General features: G+C 32.8%; 1 protein-coding gene across 2 annotated transcripts in view; it reads left to right on the forward strand.

The window, feature by feature from the left end:
- Positions 1 to 17,476, forward strand: part of KLHL1 (kelch like family member 1) — a 413,312-nt gene extending 395,836 nt beyond the window's left edge. For both annotated transcript variants that reach the window (XM_055244557.2, XM_055244559.2), the window contains 2 exons: positions 9,941 to 10,112; positions 16,311 to 17,476. In XM_055244557.2, coding sequence (XP_055100532.1) covers positions 9,941 to 10,112; positions 16,311 to 16,370 — 232 coding nt within the window. In that variant the 3' untranslated portion in view covers positions 16,371 to 17,476. The remainder of the gene's footprint in view (positions 1 to 9,940; positions 10,113 to 16,310) is intronic.
- Positions 17,477 to 17,686: the final 210 nt, after the last annotated feature.

The following is a 17,686-nucleotide window of genomic DNA, read 5'->3' on the forward strand; positions in this document are numbered from 1 at the left end:
TTTAAAATGCTGCTAATAGACTGACAACTGACTCATTTACATTTTCTCTGCTAAATTCTTGAGTAAATGAAGAGATGAATATGATGAGCCTCCTACTTTTACCTTGAATATCTCATATAAATGCTGCTAATGAAATGATATTTCATCCAAATATTCTCATCCAACTCGACTTTATAATGTATTGAAATGTTGTTTGTGAACAGAGGCATAAATAATTCAGTCTAGGAATACATTTATGTTGGAAAATTACATTTAAATAAGCATGGCTATTTTGAGTTATAGGAGTGCAGTGGATATGAGCAGCTTAAGTAATGCAGAAGCACACAGCATTATCACGATTCTTATCCTAGCTCATACTACCCGTCAGATTAGTAGCACTTTTGCACTTTTTATAACATATTGTCTATATTGATTTCACATGTAACTCCTCAATAAATCAAGATATGCAACTGTGCCTCTGTGGAACCATTTTGCACATAGAATGTAAAAATGTTTTGTAGTATATAATCATAGGCAAACATCATTAGAAATAGCAAGAATTTGTAGAGAGATGGATAGATCACATTTTATTATATCACAATGATTTCCTATAGGAATGTAAACTATTATATAATGGTGGTGCTAAGTACAGTTATATAATGTTTATCAAAAATTGTTTGCACTCAGGATGTCTTAAGCACAAATAATACTGGCACCTCAAATCAGAGAAGGTAGAAGGCAGGGACTGAATGAGAATGAGGACTTTAGAATAGTTTATGGAACAGATGAAAACTAATTTTGTGACTGAGCCTCGCCCTAGTAAGAGCATCTTGGTGGACAAAATCAGTGTCCAAAATGTGCATTGAGTTTCAGGAGAAGTTAGGTCCAGAAGATGTGATCTATTAGGCAAAGAACATTCATTCATTTACCTATTTAGTCAGCAACTATTGTTTTTCATGTATTTGGCACTATGCTGTACAGAGCTTACAGTGTTAGAAGAAAGAGACAAATAAATAAGTAAACCTTTAAGATACCAAACAAAATTGGAATCTAGGCAACAGATCAGAAAATATGCTCAAAGGCATCAGTCCCACTGCTGAGTAATAATAGATCAGAACCACCTTTGCCCTCACATCTGCATCCTGGTAATGAGGGCTGGTGAAAGAAGGGTGTCAAGATAATAGGAACCTTCTATACCAGACTTTGTAATACCCACTTCTGCATCTTCTAATTCATTCTTCTTATAGTTGCCAGAGGGATCATTTCATATTGCAAATTTGACCAGAAAGAAAAACTGAGTTTTATTTCTTTGTACCAATTATTAACATTATAATTAAAATTCTTTTTACATCATTTTTTTTTAACTAAACTGGGTGCCATGTGCTGATACTGCCCAAGATAGCTTTCCACCCACCTCTATATTCTTGTGCTTGGTACAATTTCTGGCACAGAATAGGCACATAACGAGAATGTATTGAATCAATCAGACACTAAGAAAAATGAACCTCAGTATTTCCACAAAGAAAACTTTCTTGAGATAAACTGTAAATAGGTTGTTATACAGACAAATGAATTGATAGAGAAATTATAGAAGATAAATGGATAGATAGACTGATAGAGCAGAAGGATGATCATTTGAGGTTTACTTTATGACCCAGAATATCATAAAGTTTGGTAGAAATTTGTTTGGTATTGCAAATCCAGATGTGCATTTGCCTCAACTTGGCAGAGTATTATTTCCATATACTTTAAGCAGAAAATTTTTGAGATAGAGAGGGCCTCAAGAGGTAAGCAATTGTTCAAATACTAATTGAAAAGTATATCCTTATATCTTATCTAAACACTATTAACAAATGAGTATCAAAACAATTTTGATGTATTATTGTGATGTGCTGCTTCTCCCTTTCCCCCTTCCCCTTCCTCCCGCAAACCCTTTCTCATTCAATATATTATTGCTGGAGTCAGCTGCATGAGTGCAGCGTGAAAGAACTAGCTAGTCTGTTGTTGTCATTGTTTTTCTGTTACTGTGCATTCATAATGTTTGCTAATGGCTAGCAAATTATGCTCAAATTTTGGATAGACTATGTTAATATGAGGATTATATTAGTCCATTTTCATATTGCTATAAAGAACTGCCTTAGAGTGCGCCGAGATCATGCCACTGCACTCCAGCCTGGGCAACAGAGCAAGATTCCGTCTCAAAAAAATAAAATAAAATAAAACTGCCTTAGACTGGGTAATTTATAAAGAAAAGAGGTATAATTGACTCATAGCTCCACATGGCTGATGAGGCCTCAGGAAACTTACAGTCATGGGAGAAGGGGAAGCGGGCAAGTCTTATATGGCAGCAGGCAAGAGAGAGAGTGCACGAAGGAGGAATTTGCCAAACAGTTATAAAACCACCAGATCTCATGGAAACTCACTCACTGTCACAAGAATAGCGTGGGGGAAACCACCCCCATTATCCAATCACCTCCTGCCAAGTTTCTCCCTCAGCACCTGGGGATTACAATTCAAAATGAAATTTGGGCGGGGACACAAAGCCTAACCATATCAAGGATTCTATGCTAACCTAAGTATTTAGGAGCCCTGCTTTATAAGTAGATACAGCAATTGTTAGTTGATACAATAGCTATACCAATAGCAAATAGTGATTTGCTATTTCCCTCAATGGCTTAGGAGGAGCGACAGAGAAAGGAGGTGACAGAATAACCTGCTGTCCTTAGATATGCTGCCCAGAATTCTTCTGGCATCATGATAATTTATCTGCATGTTTTGAGGAAGAAGGATTCTGTGGAAATACAAATATGCACGAATAAATGAAACATGCATTATTCTATATAGATAGAAGGATACCGGCCAGGTGCAGTGGCTCGCACCTGTAATACTGGCACGTTTGGAGGCCGAGAACGGTGGATTGCTTGAGCTCAGGGATTTGAGACCAGCCTGGACAACATAGCAAAATCCCATCTGTACTAGAAATAACAAAAATTAGTGAGGTGTGGTGGCACATGCCTGGAGCCCCAGCTACTTGGGAGGCTGAGGTGGGAGGATCACTTGAGCCCGGGGAGGTTGAGGCTAAGGTGAGCCATCATTTGCCACTGCACTCCAGCCTGGGCAACAGAGTGAGACTCTGTCTCAAAAAATACATAAATAAATAAATAAAATAAAAATAATTTGGATTTATATTGCTAATTATGGTTTTCTGTCATATTAGTAGAGGAAGTGATTATATAAATAATCTATTGTTCTTTAGTTTTGAACTGTTAAGTGTATCAAATTTTTAAAATTTGTTTAAACTGGCATTCAGATTTCCTGGGTATAATCCATGTTCTGCTGACTGATAATAGTTAAAATAATTTTTAACTATTTATTTTGTGTTTATTGTGACAACTGCATCTGAAAGGAGTCAAAGAGCTGTTTAGCTTTTTCTTGTTTTCTTTTTGTTCTGTCAACAACTCATTTCTCCTTTCCTCAACCTTGAAAAATTGATGTAATAAAATATGACGTTAAGTCAAAATAGAACTTTTCATTCATCATTATACAGAAGTTGAAATCAAATTAACTTTAAAATTTATTTGCATTGAAAATGAACAACAGATATTAAGAAGGGAAGCAGAAATTTTTTTTTTCCATCTTTCTTTCTGGATCATTCTATGCCCATTATATTTTTAAGAAGGGGATTTAAAAAGTTGGGAGAATATCAACAAGTACATCAGAAAAGACTACACATTTAAAATAGACATTAAGCACATCATCAGCATAAGAGCCTGAAACACCCTGAATATATTGAGGAGATTTTTTTCTAACATTGTGCTGACTGCTTTCTCCTCTGTCTTGGGGTTAAAATTAACAGTGAACTCAAAACCATTTCAAGGTTTTGTAATCATTTGAGGTTTACTCTATGACCCAGAATATCGTAAAATTTGGTAGAAATACCATGTATACCAACAAATATTGTCTATAAGGGTAACCATTATACCACTACCATTATTTATATGTTTTTTAGAAAGTTATATGTTATAAACTAAAATGTGAAAAAAAAATATTTTCATTTCAAATATATTAGGATCTACCCTAAAACTTTAATTCTTAGAGTTCTCTTAGGACAGAATCGGTTTGATAAAGCATGCATATAAATCCAATGTGAGTTTATCACGTAAAGGCACATTTGGATTACTATTGAAAAGAGTAATAAATGTAACTTAATACATTGACAATTAAATGAATATCTGAATAAGTGAAAAAATGATAAAAGTCAATATCTAATCATTATAGAAAATGCTCACCAAACTTGAAAAATAAACTAATGTTGTTAATTTGATCATGAGAATCTACAAAATATTCATAGTCAAATATTGAAATGTTTTGTGATTTTCATTAGAATGAGAAGCAAAAAATGACTGCTAATACCATTTTTATTAGACATGTTAACAGAACAACTAGCCAGTGTTAGGCAATAAAAAGAAAGCAAATTGCCAACAATTGGAAAGGAATAAATAAAAATGCCAGTATTCAAGATTATGTGATAAACATTGAATAATTTCATATGAATCAAACTAGAAACTATTAGATTGAATTAATAAGATTGCTATATACTCAGTCAATGTAAGAAATTAACTGGGCTGGGCATGATGGGTTATGCCTTTAATTCCAGCTCTTTGGGAAGCCAAGTCAGGTGGATCACTTGAGCCCAGGAGTTTGTGACCAGACTGGGTGACATAGTGAGATCTCATCTCACTAAAATTTAAAAACAGTAATAAGAAAAATAAAAAGTTAGCCAGGCATGGTGGCACGTGCCTGTAGTCCCAGCTACTCTGGAGGTTAAGGTGGAAGGTTTGCTTGAGCACCAGAGGTAGAGGTTGTGGTGAGCCGAGATTGCACCACTGTCTGGGTGACAGACTGAGGCCTTGTCTCAAAAACAAACAAGCAAACAAAACCCCCCCCCAAAAAAAAACAAAAAACAAACAAAAAAATTTATAAATTTAATGCAGTCTTTTTTAAATTAAAATTTTTTCGTATAGTTTGATTGTGGTTGTGTGTATATTGGAAATATGATCCTAAAATTTAAATAAAAGTGAAAAGGGTCCTAAGTTCCAAGACAACCTTGAAAAACTACATATAAAGGCTTATTATTAAATTATTTTAACTAGACATTATAGTAACAATACACTATAAATAAGCAGACAAATGGAATAGATTTGTGCTCAGAAACAAAATCACACATACGAAGAATCTTGATTATGGCAAAGGAGAAACCAAAGAGGAGTGAGGAAAGGCCGCCAGTATGACAAATGTGGCTGGGTGATTTGGATATCTCATGTGGAAAATTGTAGTCTTACCCTCTATTGCATAGCACATTAAACAGCAACTCATGCTAGATTTTAGATTTAAATATGACCCATAAAGCAATAAAGCTGTTAGAATACAACACAGGAGATCACCTTCAAAAAAAATGAGGTGTGAAAGACCTCTTAACCTGGACCTACATAGGATCATCTATAAAGACAATATTATGGTAAAACGTCTTCAGAAGATACCATTTAGAGGGTAAAGAGTTGTTGGAGAGTGCTGGGAGTGCATTTAGAGGGTAAAGAGTGTTGGAGAGAAACTATTTGCAATACATATACCAACAAAAGCATTGTTTCCAATATATAGGTAAATTCTAGATATCATTTTTAAAAGAACAGAACAACTAGGCAGAAGATTTGAACAAGAACTCTTCAAGAGGTGATATCCAGGTAGGCAATGACTACTGGGAAAAAAAAATGATTGGATGCATTAGTCATCAGGGAAATGCAAATTAAAATTACAATATTATACCATCACCTACCCACCAGAAAGTCTAAAATGAAAAAGCACATAACACACATAATACTGCATGTTGGAGAGAAAACAGAACAACTGACACGCTCATTACACTGATGGTAGGAGTGGAGTGTAAATTAACACAGCCTCTTTGTAATACCAATTGTCAACATTTACCACATTTCAAAGTATACACTCTCTTCGACCCAGAAATCCCATTGCTAATATCCATTAGAAATGCATACATACAAAAACATCTGAATGAAAATGTTCATTAGGAACATTATTACCATTATGCAGTTCTAAACAAATAATTTGTATTGAAATTAATTGTTTCATATTTTCAGAATATAATTAGTTTTTAAAGTCTAGAAACATTTCTTTTGATAATGTCATGAAACCTGGTAAATGTTGGTTTTCTTTAGAGGAAAAAATAAAAATATTTATTTTTAGCCAACACTATTGTCACTCTCTATTGCTCAAGTCACATCTAATTTCTTAAAATTAATTAATATATAGATTTTGTGATTAATATACTTGAAATCTATGTGCCACTCTCTTGAAGCAGGCTATCCATTCTCACAGCATGGACCTTCATTTATTTCTTTTTTTGTTTCTTTGGTTTTTAATTTGATTTCGTTTGTTTGTTTTACAGGCAAACCTACTGGACTATAAATCACTTCTTTATTGTTTAATTTTCTCTCTATCTATCTATCTCCTGTACAAACTTGGGAAAAGAAGCATTCTCAATTCTATTTGTTAACAAAATAATGCTTTTATATTTAAAACAATTTTCCTCAAAAATGTTAAGGCCAATTATTATCCTTAAAGTATGAACATGACACTTATGCTTGAAAAATTAATGGTTTCTTAAAAAATTCAATTTGGTTTTACAAAGAGAAATTAACTTTTCTTCTGTGACTATCATATGCCTTTAACAAGTTTTCATTTTGTAGCTAATTTCAACCACTGTATACTGGCACTTCTTTTGCCTGAGGGCTATAAACTTTAATAGAGTCTCTGATACGGCGCTCACACTCTGACCAGGAAGGCCAAGGTAAGATGCAGGAAAGGCAGACAGCCTAAATACAGTAAGACCCCACACCCACCACCTTATTTAAAAAACAAACAAAAAAACAAAAAAACTGGCAACTAGAGGCAAAAAATGGCTGCTTAGAATTCAAGATTTTCAGAAACATAACCTGAAAATGACAGAGTTCACTATTAGTAAATGTTTGGACAATGCTTATACATCTGTAGATTGCTTATTTCATTTTGGGGATAATAACTTTGTATGTCCCAGGCTGAGAGGTAAATCTCTAAGTTCCTGAATATAGAAAAATCAATTTAAAGTCATCATTTTGAGAACAAGAACAATGGCTACTGGGAGATTTTAAATTTGTATGATCTCTTCCTAAATATCTGAGAGAGTGTGTCTATGTCAGGTGACTCAGATTTTTAGTTTGGTTTTACTGGTAAAATACAGTGTGTCTATGTCAGGTGACTCAGATTTTTAGTTTGGTTTTACTGGTAAAATATAAACTTAAATATTATTACCATTACCAGGTATTAATTAAAAGATAGTCATTACACATTTCAGATATGTTACCTACTACTGAAAACAGGCACATCTAATTCAAAGATTTGTATTTTCCAACAAATGCATTAAAATTGTAGAATTACTTTTTAGAAAATTTAAAATATATGTGTATATATTTCTGATTGCAGGTTAGTATTTTTTAAATATGTATCAAAATGTAGGACAAATGAATATTTTTAAAATTTCCCCTGCAACATTTGAGTTTTACTTGAAGAACTAAACCTCTGGAAATTAGTTTATTATTGCTTAGCACATTAACATTTGCTATTTTCTCAGTTCCCATGACCTATTAAGTGTATATATATATATATATTTGCAACATGATAAAGTCTGCTTTGCAGACAATATTTAACATAATTCTATAGAGTTGAATAATAATTAAATGAGGATAATACGAATTCAGAAAAACTGCTTGTGTGACAGGATGGTGACAAAATCCAGACTGTATTCTATATAAATTATTCACTTTAAAGTTATTTGTACTAGAAAAATTTTCTGACAAACAAAAAGCAACTGATACAATTAACTCCCCTATAATCATTACCCTGCTTCAACAACTATCACAAATTTGTTCTTATTGTTTCATCCATTTTTCTGCCCTCTGTCCTTCCCTTTTTCCCTAAAGTTTTGTAGAGAAATTTCCAAACATGTTTTCAACCCAAAACATTATTGAATTATTCCAGAAACAAACAAAAATAACAAGGACTTTATTTTTTAATGTAACTCCAATGTTATTATTCTGCTAATAAAAACTTCAATAATTGCTTATTAAAAGGTAATGCTTGGGTTCTCACTGATATTCCAAAAAGTCTCAAACATTTTTTAACAGTTGGTCTGTTTGAATTATGATCTCAGTAAGGGCTACTCACTATATTTTGTTATATTTCTAACTCGTATTTAACTTAGAACAGTTACTTCTTCCTAATTATTTACTGTTTATCTTTTGCTATTGGTTATTAAATATTCAGTCAGTTACTTTATAAAATATTCCACATTCTGGATTGAACTATTTTCTCCCTTGTGGTACCTTTTATTTTCTCATGTTTAAAAATCTTTGCATATTTCAAAATGTTTGTGGAAAAGGTTTAGATATTTTTAAAGGAGATTTCGATGGCATAGATTGTGTACTTGTGTTGGTGTGTGTGTCTATGTATGTCTGCGTCTATCTGCGATGTTTTGTGTTTATTAAATACAGAACTAAAAATTAAATTTTTATGTGCTGGGCAGCCTATGTTTCAAGGTGATCCTGGTTTTCTAGCATTCGACCAACACCTCGTTTTACACATCATCTTGGCAATGCACAAACCCCCCAACCACAGTGTGCAAAATCACATAACATTGTGGGTAATATGAATATTCTCTGTGAAATATAAATTCCAGATCTTCTGTAGCAACCTTGTTTATTTTCAGTAAAGTATAGGTATTTTTGTTTCTTCATTTGTTTTAGGAGTCTACGAGTTAAAAATTGAATGGGTGAAAAAAATTGGAGCAGGAAAACAAACTAAGAATTTATTTGCTGTGTTTGTCAGAAAATCCTTTCTCACAGTTTTATTTTATATTCATTCTTCTGGGTTCTTACCACCCTTTTTGTTTTTGTATCAGAACCTGCAATTGTGGGCCAAAGGCAAAGGTACGATTTCTTCATTCATTCAGAGTATTCATTAAAGGAGTCTTCAGGGTTTTGCTACTCAAAATATAAAATATCTGTATGTAGTATATGGTTATCAAATTTTCTTGAAAATAAATTTTTTGTTTAAATTTAAAAACAATAACTTCAGTCTTCTGACTTTGATCTCTTGAATTTCTGGTCTCTCCCTCACTGTGAATCCTGAGCAATGTCACTAAACCCAGCTGTGTTCATGTTATAATTATTTCCCCAAGTTTCAAAGGCTATTTTTCAATTGAGTAAACTGAAAGTACCTTCTTAGGCAGGGAATCAAACATCCCATAAGCTAATCAAAACTTACATCTTGAGGCACACCATTTCCTCAGTCTTTCTTGAACTTAGTCACACTACTTATCTGTGTCCTCAAAGCTGAACATACATTAAAACAAAAAACAAAACAAAACAACAACACTACAGTTATTTTTGCACAAATTTTTCCTTTTTTTTTCTAGCAAATTTACACTAGACTTTCAGAACTGGTTTAAAGGAAACTTCATCTATCGAGTATTCCACAATTCTCCCAGATTTTTAATGATTTCTTCTGCTTCATTACCATAGGAGTCTGCATACATCTGTTTTAAATACCCTAATTCTACTGTGGATAATAGTTATTTATATATCCAACACTTTTTTGTAGAAAGACATGACATTTATTTTTGTTCAATGAATCTACATTCATCTGAGTCTGGATGCCTTTTTAAAATACCTTAAAGTTTAGAAAGCTAGACATAATGGATGTTCGTTCTAGAATACCTGCTCAAATATTTGAGCTTTAGAGAAAAAAAAAAGTTTCCTTTTTCACGACAGGCTTTGTAAAAAGTAAAACTTTTATAGTAAAAGTTGAATGTGATTAGAATATGTTATGTACTATTGTCATTGGATTTTAGATATGATCCCAAAACAGACACTTGGACCATGGTGGCTCCTTTGAGTATGCCCAGAGATGCTGTTGGGGTCTGTCTCCTTGGTGACAGATTATATGCTGTTGGTGGCTATGATGGACAGACATACCTCAACACTATGGAATCCTATGACCCACAAACTAATGAGTGGACACAGGTAAGATTGTCATCAGCATAATTCACCTCAAGGATAAGAATGTATTTCATTTACTTTCTGTGGAGGGGTATACAAACAGTAATCTAGTCTAATTACCCTAAACCAAAAATGATTGTTTTTATCCAATATTGGGTTGATTTTGTAAAAAGTTAATTAAATTATACATTCTTGTGTACTTTTATTACTACAATACCAATAAAATGTATATTAAAAAGTGACATACATACTTAATAAGATTTCCATTTTCCACAACAAGAAACGGAATCTGAATTTAAGTTACCTGAAATAAAAGTGTAATATATTGGTTCACAAAACCCTAACTTATAATGTTTGGCTTTAGAAACAATATAAAGGCTGCAGAAATCAACCTTCCTGGCATTCATTTTTGTTACTGCTTATTAGGTCCATTTTTATCTGTTGCAGAGAGAATTTTTCACCTGGTGGTGCTGCTGGAAAGTCCAAGTAGTAATCCCCACAGCCTTAAAACAGAAAAATAACGTTTTAAAAATCCCAGTTCAATTAAAAGAATAAACAGGAAAGGGCTTTGCATAGCCTGTCATGTAGTGAGTGCCCACTCCTTGTCAATCATTTTGTCCAGGAAGTTGGAGTAAAATGACTGGTTTATCTTAGGTGAGGCATTATGCCTTACATACACACTGTAGTTAGAGACTCAGGATCATGCTAGAATGAAGCAGCTCCAATTGTAATCACATAACTAGAGGATGCGTGTTGGTGTGTGTGAGTGTGATGGGAAGATGAGGCCAGGGCAAACGAATTATAGTGAAAAACATCTTAGCTGCATAGCTACTGTGGCCTTGCTTATGATGGAGGGAATCGATACATTCTGACTTGTGTCCTTACATATTTGATTTCTCTTTACTTTCATTCTTCTCCAAATCTCTCAATATTTCTATTATTTCTCACTTTTACCAGAAATCTAAAAGTAAGATACTGTTCAAATAAATAGTTTCCATCTAGGAGTGCAGTGCAGCTCTAAAGCTTTATTTAATTGAAGCAGAATAATAACCACATCTCCTCATATTGCCTTAGTGGGTGGAAGGATCTGATTTTGGTCAAAGAAATTGACTACAATTTATCTAAAGAACTTGAAAACCTGATTAAAGTACATTTGTTTTAAAGATATTTTCTTTTAACGAAACATGATTTCCGTGATTTTGCCAGTTTTGATGGTATGCGTTCAGCAACAATATTTAGTCAGACTAACTTCAGAGTACAAAACCAAATTCCTAATGGCTAGACTAAGGTACCTACATTATGAATTTCTTCTCCTCTAAAGGAAAACTCTTGACTTCAACAAAAATACGTACATTTAGCCAAGTAAGTAAAAAGAAGGAGGAGTAGAGAAAAGAAGGGGAAATATCAAGAGATCTAAGTCTTGTTATTTTCTACATTTTACTTTAATTGCTAGAGAAGAAGCATTTCTTATTCAGAGAGCACTGTATGTAAAAAAAAAAAAAAAGCAAGTAATGATTGCTTTTCACATTATTGCACTAAAATTTTGAAGGATATATTTTGACTCTGTACCTTTCTGAGTCCCTAGTGTTTCCAAAGCAAACCCTGCATGCATTAATTGACTGCTCATTTGCTAAGGAAATGTACTAGTTAAATGATGTGTATTTTAAATGTTCCACTTAAAAGAACATTAAATAAAGGAAGTTTATGTTTATATAAATGATGTAATATAATATCTGAATACCTATTTATAATACAGAGACATTATGCTTATCATTCCTCTAAAATTGAAATCAAAACAATATATGTAGTAATAATAGGTAAATATATGTAGCAATAATAGGTAAATATATGTAGTAATAATAGGTAAAAGACTTCTAAAGATCATTGTCCTTCATCTATATTTTATTATATTTTTTTGGATCATACAGTATTTTACAAACAGCAAAGTGGCATTTAAAATATTTTATAACAACTTTATTTTAATACAATAAACATTAAATTTAAAACTATTAAGTTACTTTAAGATTTTGCTTCCATATCTTCTCATTATTTATATTTTTAAGACTCTCAAGGGGATGAGCAGCAGACCCACACAAAATCCCTTTAAAAATTTTCAGGGCCGGGCGCGGTGGCTCACGCTTGTAATCCCAGCACTTTGGGAGGCCGAGGCGGGCGGATCACGAGGTCAGGAGATCGAGACCACGATGAAACCCCGTCTCTACTAAAAATACAAAAAAAAAAAATTAGCCGGGCGTGGTGGCGGGCTCCTGTAGTCCCAGCTACTCGGAGAGGCTGAGGCAGGAGAATGGCGTGAACCCGGGAGGCGGAGCTTGCAGTGAGCCGAGATTGCGCCACTGCACTCCAGCCTGGGCGACAGAGCAAGACTCTGTCTCAAAAAAAAAAAAAAAAAAAAAAATTTTTCAGGATTCTAGCCTACTTGAAAAGTTTCCCATATTTGCTAAATACCTGTCACTTTCACTCCATATGTCCTATAAGTGGACTAAATTGGTTATTCCATATAATATTAGCAGCCGCAAATGGCTGATTATTAAATAAGCAAAGTATATTAAAATATCCAAATATGTGAATATTTGGAAAAATACTCAGGTTAGCTTGAGTTGGAAATAGATTAGGAATCGATTAACAGTTTTGTGCCTTTGTTTTACAGAGATTGCATGCACACACCATATGTATAGATACACGTGTGTATCTATTTATGTTTTAAATAAATTTGACTTTTGTCATTTAACACCCGGCTTATTTTTTGTGTTTGATTTGAGAAAATAATGCACGTGCTTCAAGACATAAAGAGAACTTTATCCCATTTCTCTTAGCCTAAGTAAAATTGCCCTTTAATAATGTATTATCTTGGTATACTGTCATAGTACTATCATGCTGCATTCATCTACAGGTTGTAAGGAATCAAAGACAATGTGTCATTTATTATCCTGTCTCTACAGACTAGCATAGTTGCTGGCTGGGAGTATGAGGTAATATGAATGTTTCTCAAATAAATTGAGAACTATTGTTGCAACTAAATATAATTTTTGTGTATGCATTTCATTTATTTGTAGACAATAGATATATAAGATATATTGAGAATGATATATTGAGAATTCTGTTACAGAGAAGCCTGGTGAAATATCTACATTCAGCGTTACTTTTTATTTCATTGTTTCTGTGGCCAACCTTTTCAGGTTATCATATTACTCATGCTGAAAGGTACAACCCCTGGAGGGAGAGCAAAGGCAGATTTTTAAAAATATATATTAAATAAATCTGGACCAAGAGAAAGGAAAGAAAACTTTTCTTAAATATTTAAAATGTACTTATGTAGAAAAATACCAAATGTTTAAAATAGCATGATTAATTATTTGGTAAGAGAATAGCACTATGATAGAACTCAAGTGCACTGGGCAGAGAAACCTTCTTTCAGAAAATATGTGGAATGAGGCCTGACAAATGGGTAATAGCTAACCAGATGAAAATATGGGGAGTGCTTTGGCTTAAGGAACATTATTGGTAAGAGCCAGAGGAAGAACACGTGGTGTGTCTCACTGAGCAAGAAACAGAATTGTTAAGTTTTGAGAGATAGACGTGGTTTACATTATGTAACCTGAGCTATGTGGAAGACTGAATAAATGGATAGAATTAAACTTGTTGGAGATATATTTAGAGGGCTTGATGATTCAGATTTAGAGTTGAGTGAGGTAAAAAGAAGGGTCAAGGATTCTGTCTTGAACAACTGGGTGGAGAGGGATGTCATTCACTGACATAAGAAACACAAGGGAAATATCACATTTTGTTTTTTGTAAACAAAAAGGATTCATTTTCACATGCACACATAGACACATGCATATATATAGAGGTATAGATGTAGATGAAGATATAAAGTTAAGCTACTCACTCTATATGTAGTCTAGTACACAGTACTGAGTATTGAATGGACATCAGGGAGCCTTTGGGAAAGTTTCCAAAAATACAATTACCCAATATTAATCCCATTTCCATTTAGTGATAGGGCTTGTGATCATATACAGTCATGCATACTTAAAAATGAAATACAATCTGAGAAATTCATCCTTAGGCAATTTCATCATTGTGCACATATTACAGAGCATACTTAGACCAACCCAGATGGTATGGTCTGCTACACACTGAGGCTGTATGATATAGCCTATTGCTCCTAGGCTACAAAGCTATATAGTATGTTACCATAATGAGTATTCTAGGTTATTGTAACAGAATGGTGTTTGTGTATCTAAACATATCTAAACATAGTAAAGGTATTGTAGAAATACGGTATAAAAGATAAAAAGTGGTACACACCTGTATAAGGCATTTAACCTGAATAGAGCTTGCAGGACTAGAAATTGCGCTGGGTGAGTCAGTGATGGGGTGATGAGTGAATGTGAGGGCCTTGGACGTTACTATACGCTACTATAGACTTGAAAAACACTCTACACTTAGGCTACACTAAACTTATTTTAAAATATTTTTCTTTCTTTAATAATAACCTTAGCTTACTGTAATTTTTTTTACTTTTTAAACTCTTAAATTTTTAAAAACTTTTTGACTCTTTTATAGTAATAATTACATTAAAGCACAAACACATTGTCCAGCTGTATAATTTTTTTTCTTTATATCCTTATTCTATGAGCTTTTTTCTATTTTCAAAAAAGTGGTACAACAAGATTTGTTTACACCAGTTTCAATACAAACATTTGAGCAATGCGTTGTGCTTTGATGTTAAGAGGGCTATGACATTACCAGACGATGCAATTTTTCAGCTCCATTATAATCTTACGGGACCACCATTGTATATGTAGTTCATCCATGACCAGAACCTCAAGGATGAAAATACAGCTCTGCAGTGCATGACTGTATTTTGTAAATGCTTCTTAAATGACTCTGATGTGAAACAATCCATGAAAATCATTAGATAATAAAAGAAAGACCAGGGAAAGTACATGCATTTTGGAGTCGGGTAAACTTAGGTTTGCATACAGTGATGCTGTGGGATTAACATATTGTCTCCTGATACTGTATTCACTCATCTCTCTCATGGAGATAACAGTACAAGATGTGATTATGAAGATAAGAGCGGTGACCTATAAAAATTATTCTTCACACAACTATGTCACGAATATATTCACATGCTCCTTCCCTACTCTCATTTTATGCAATAATTCTATGAGGAAGACAAATGATGTTACATTAAATTAGCTTTTACAAATAACCCATTAAAAGAATAAAAAATAAATATGTGGATTTTTTTAACCTACAGTGGGATGATGGGTAACAATAAATACATTCAAAATAACTGGTAGAAAATGGAGGTAATTTTCATATTTAGAGTGTAAGAATATGTCATTTTCAATCAATAAGATAATGTATGTGATTTGAGGCTTGTCTGCAGCTATTTTATTTCTTACATTTTATACACTCTTTCCACTCTGAAATAATATCATGTAATTTCTAGTCTACCCTGATATTCTTAGAAAACTGTAATAAAAATTATTGATATCAAAAAGCTCAAATTATCAAAATGTTGGCTTGTCTCCAAAGAACAAATTTTCATTACAAACTCTGTAAAAATTATTGTTTTTAATATATTTCTAACCATTTTCATATTCAGCATTATTAAAAAAATAGTTCTCATTTCAGTGATTGTCATAAGATGGAAAATTTTTAATAAGCATATAGCAATTATAATTATGGCCTATTTATGACAAAATATTGAATTTATTTCATTGTATGTCTCTGTCTAGAATGAATGAATAACACATTTAATTCAATACAATATCTGGGGAAATAACTTCAAAATCATTGCAGTAAGTGTAATAGCTATTTCATCTAAAATATACTCCAAGCTATCACTATGAAATATTATCACAAATGTGTCCATGCAAACTCCAGAATAGAGCTTTGATGGAAACTTTTCTATAGCAGGTTACTTTCAATAAAAATCATTAAATGTTCTATTACTGTTTTTAAAAACTCCATAAAAATTGTAGGCTTAAAAATTTTCAATATACAAATCATTGCTTTTTTAAAATGCCATTTTCAGTGTTTTCATTTTTATTGTACTACTTCTGGCTAAAATGGGAAAACAAGCACATTTATTTATTATTTTCATGTAGATAATCTTTTAAAATATATTGTAAGTTTTATATTTTTCTATGAAAATTCTCTTAAGTTGTGTTTCATCTTTTTTAACAGATGGCTTCCTTGAATATTGGGAGAGCAGGTGCCTGTGTGGTAGTCATCAAGCAACCTTGACTTATTGATACTTTACTTGGAAAGATTTTACTTGCTGGAGTGGTTATTTTTATATTGAATGGCAAGAATGAGAACTTCCAGAGATGAAAACTCTTCAAGAACAAGGATCTCTGTAGCGTTACCTACTGATGTTGAAAGAGTTAGTAGATCAAACAGAATAGTAGGAAACAAGAAAACATTAAACTTATACAGGAACAATGTCTGGCCATATGTTAGTTGTTCGGGAATGGTTATTGGTAATTTGTTTTGTATTATAGCATACAATAACTAGAGTTACCAAAGGCTTGTTTTTTCTTGAGCAGTTGAAAGGAGAGACCAATATTTGTGACATGGATAATTTCATGACCACAACTCATTCAATCATTTTATAGTCTATGGCAATATCCAAGAGATTGCCAAGAGTAGAAGACAGAATATTTCATCTAACAGAATCTGATTGGTTTACTGTTCTTCTAATCATATGTGGTCATACCAGGAAGCAGAATTATGCTTTATTAAAACAAACCTGCTTCTGCCTCGTTTTCCTAAGCTATGAGAACAATTAGAGAAACAGATTCATGCTTGTAGCTTGCATTCAGAAAACAAACTGTCCTACTAATCAAAGCTGCATATCTCATCAGAGATAATGGTTGAATTTTGTTGCAACCATATTGGCAATCTGAAACTGGCAAACACAAAGGATTGTTTTCATTAGGCTTACCATGTTGCTTTGCTTTTTTAACACACTGAGCCAAAGATTCAGTATAATTATTGGGCTTTTGCCTTATGTTGAGTTCAGTGTAAGCATGGAAGCTAGTGATTCTGAATGATATATATATCCATTGCATGTTGAACTCCTTTAGAATTTTGTTCTTAAACAAACTTAGAATTTCAAAAGAAAAATACATGATCCATTAAGTTGGAGTGTTTATGATTATTGCTAGAAAGAAGGCAGACTTCATATTATCATCACCCATTTTTCAAACTTGTTACATTGATCTGTACATTATTTTAAGCCACATGTTTGTAATTGTTTAAAATATAAAGTGGAAACATTACACAATGTCCTTAATAAATAGGTCCATGTAAATTTTAATTACAATTAATAAATGATCAAAAAATTTGCATTTATCAGTGTATTTTTAATAAATTTTAAATCAAATGTAAGGATAAAGTCAACAAGGTATATACTTGCAGAGACAGGCAATTATATTGTCTGATTTTCAAATTTAAAGAAGTATTTATCTCCATAAAAACATAATACTATCCTGATACCAAATGTAATTTTAATTATTGTTTCTTCTGTATTCACCCACTTGAGACAGTTATCACTGGTG

This window comes from Symphalangus syndactylus, chromosome 15 (assembly GCF_028878055.3).
Source record: "Symphalangus syndactylus isolate Jambi chromosome 15, NHGRI_mSymSyn1-v2.1_pri, whole genome shotgun sequence".
NCBI classification, from domain to species: Eukaryota; Metazoa; Chordata; class Mammalia; order Primates; family Hylobatidae; genus Symphalangus; species Symphalangus syndactylus.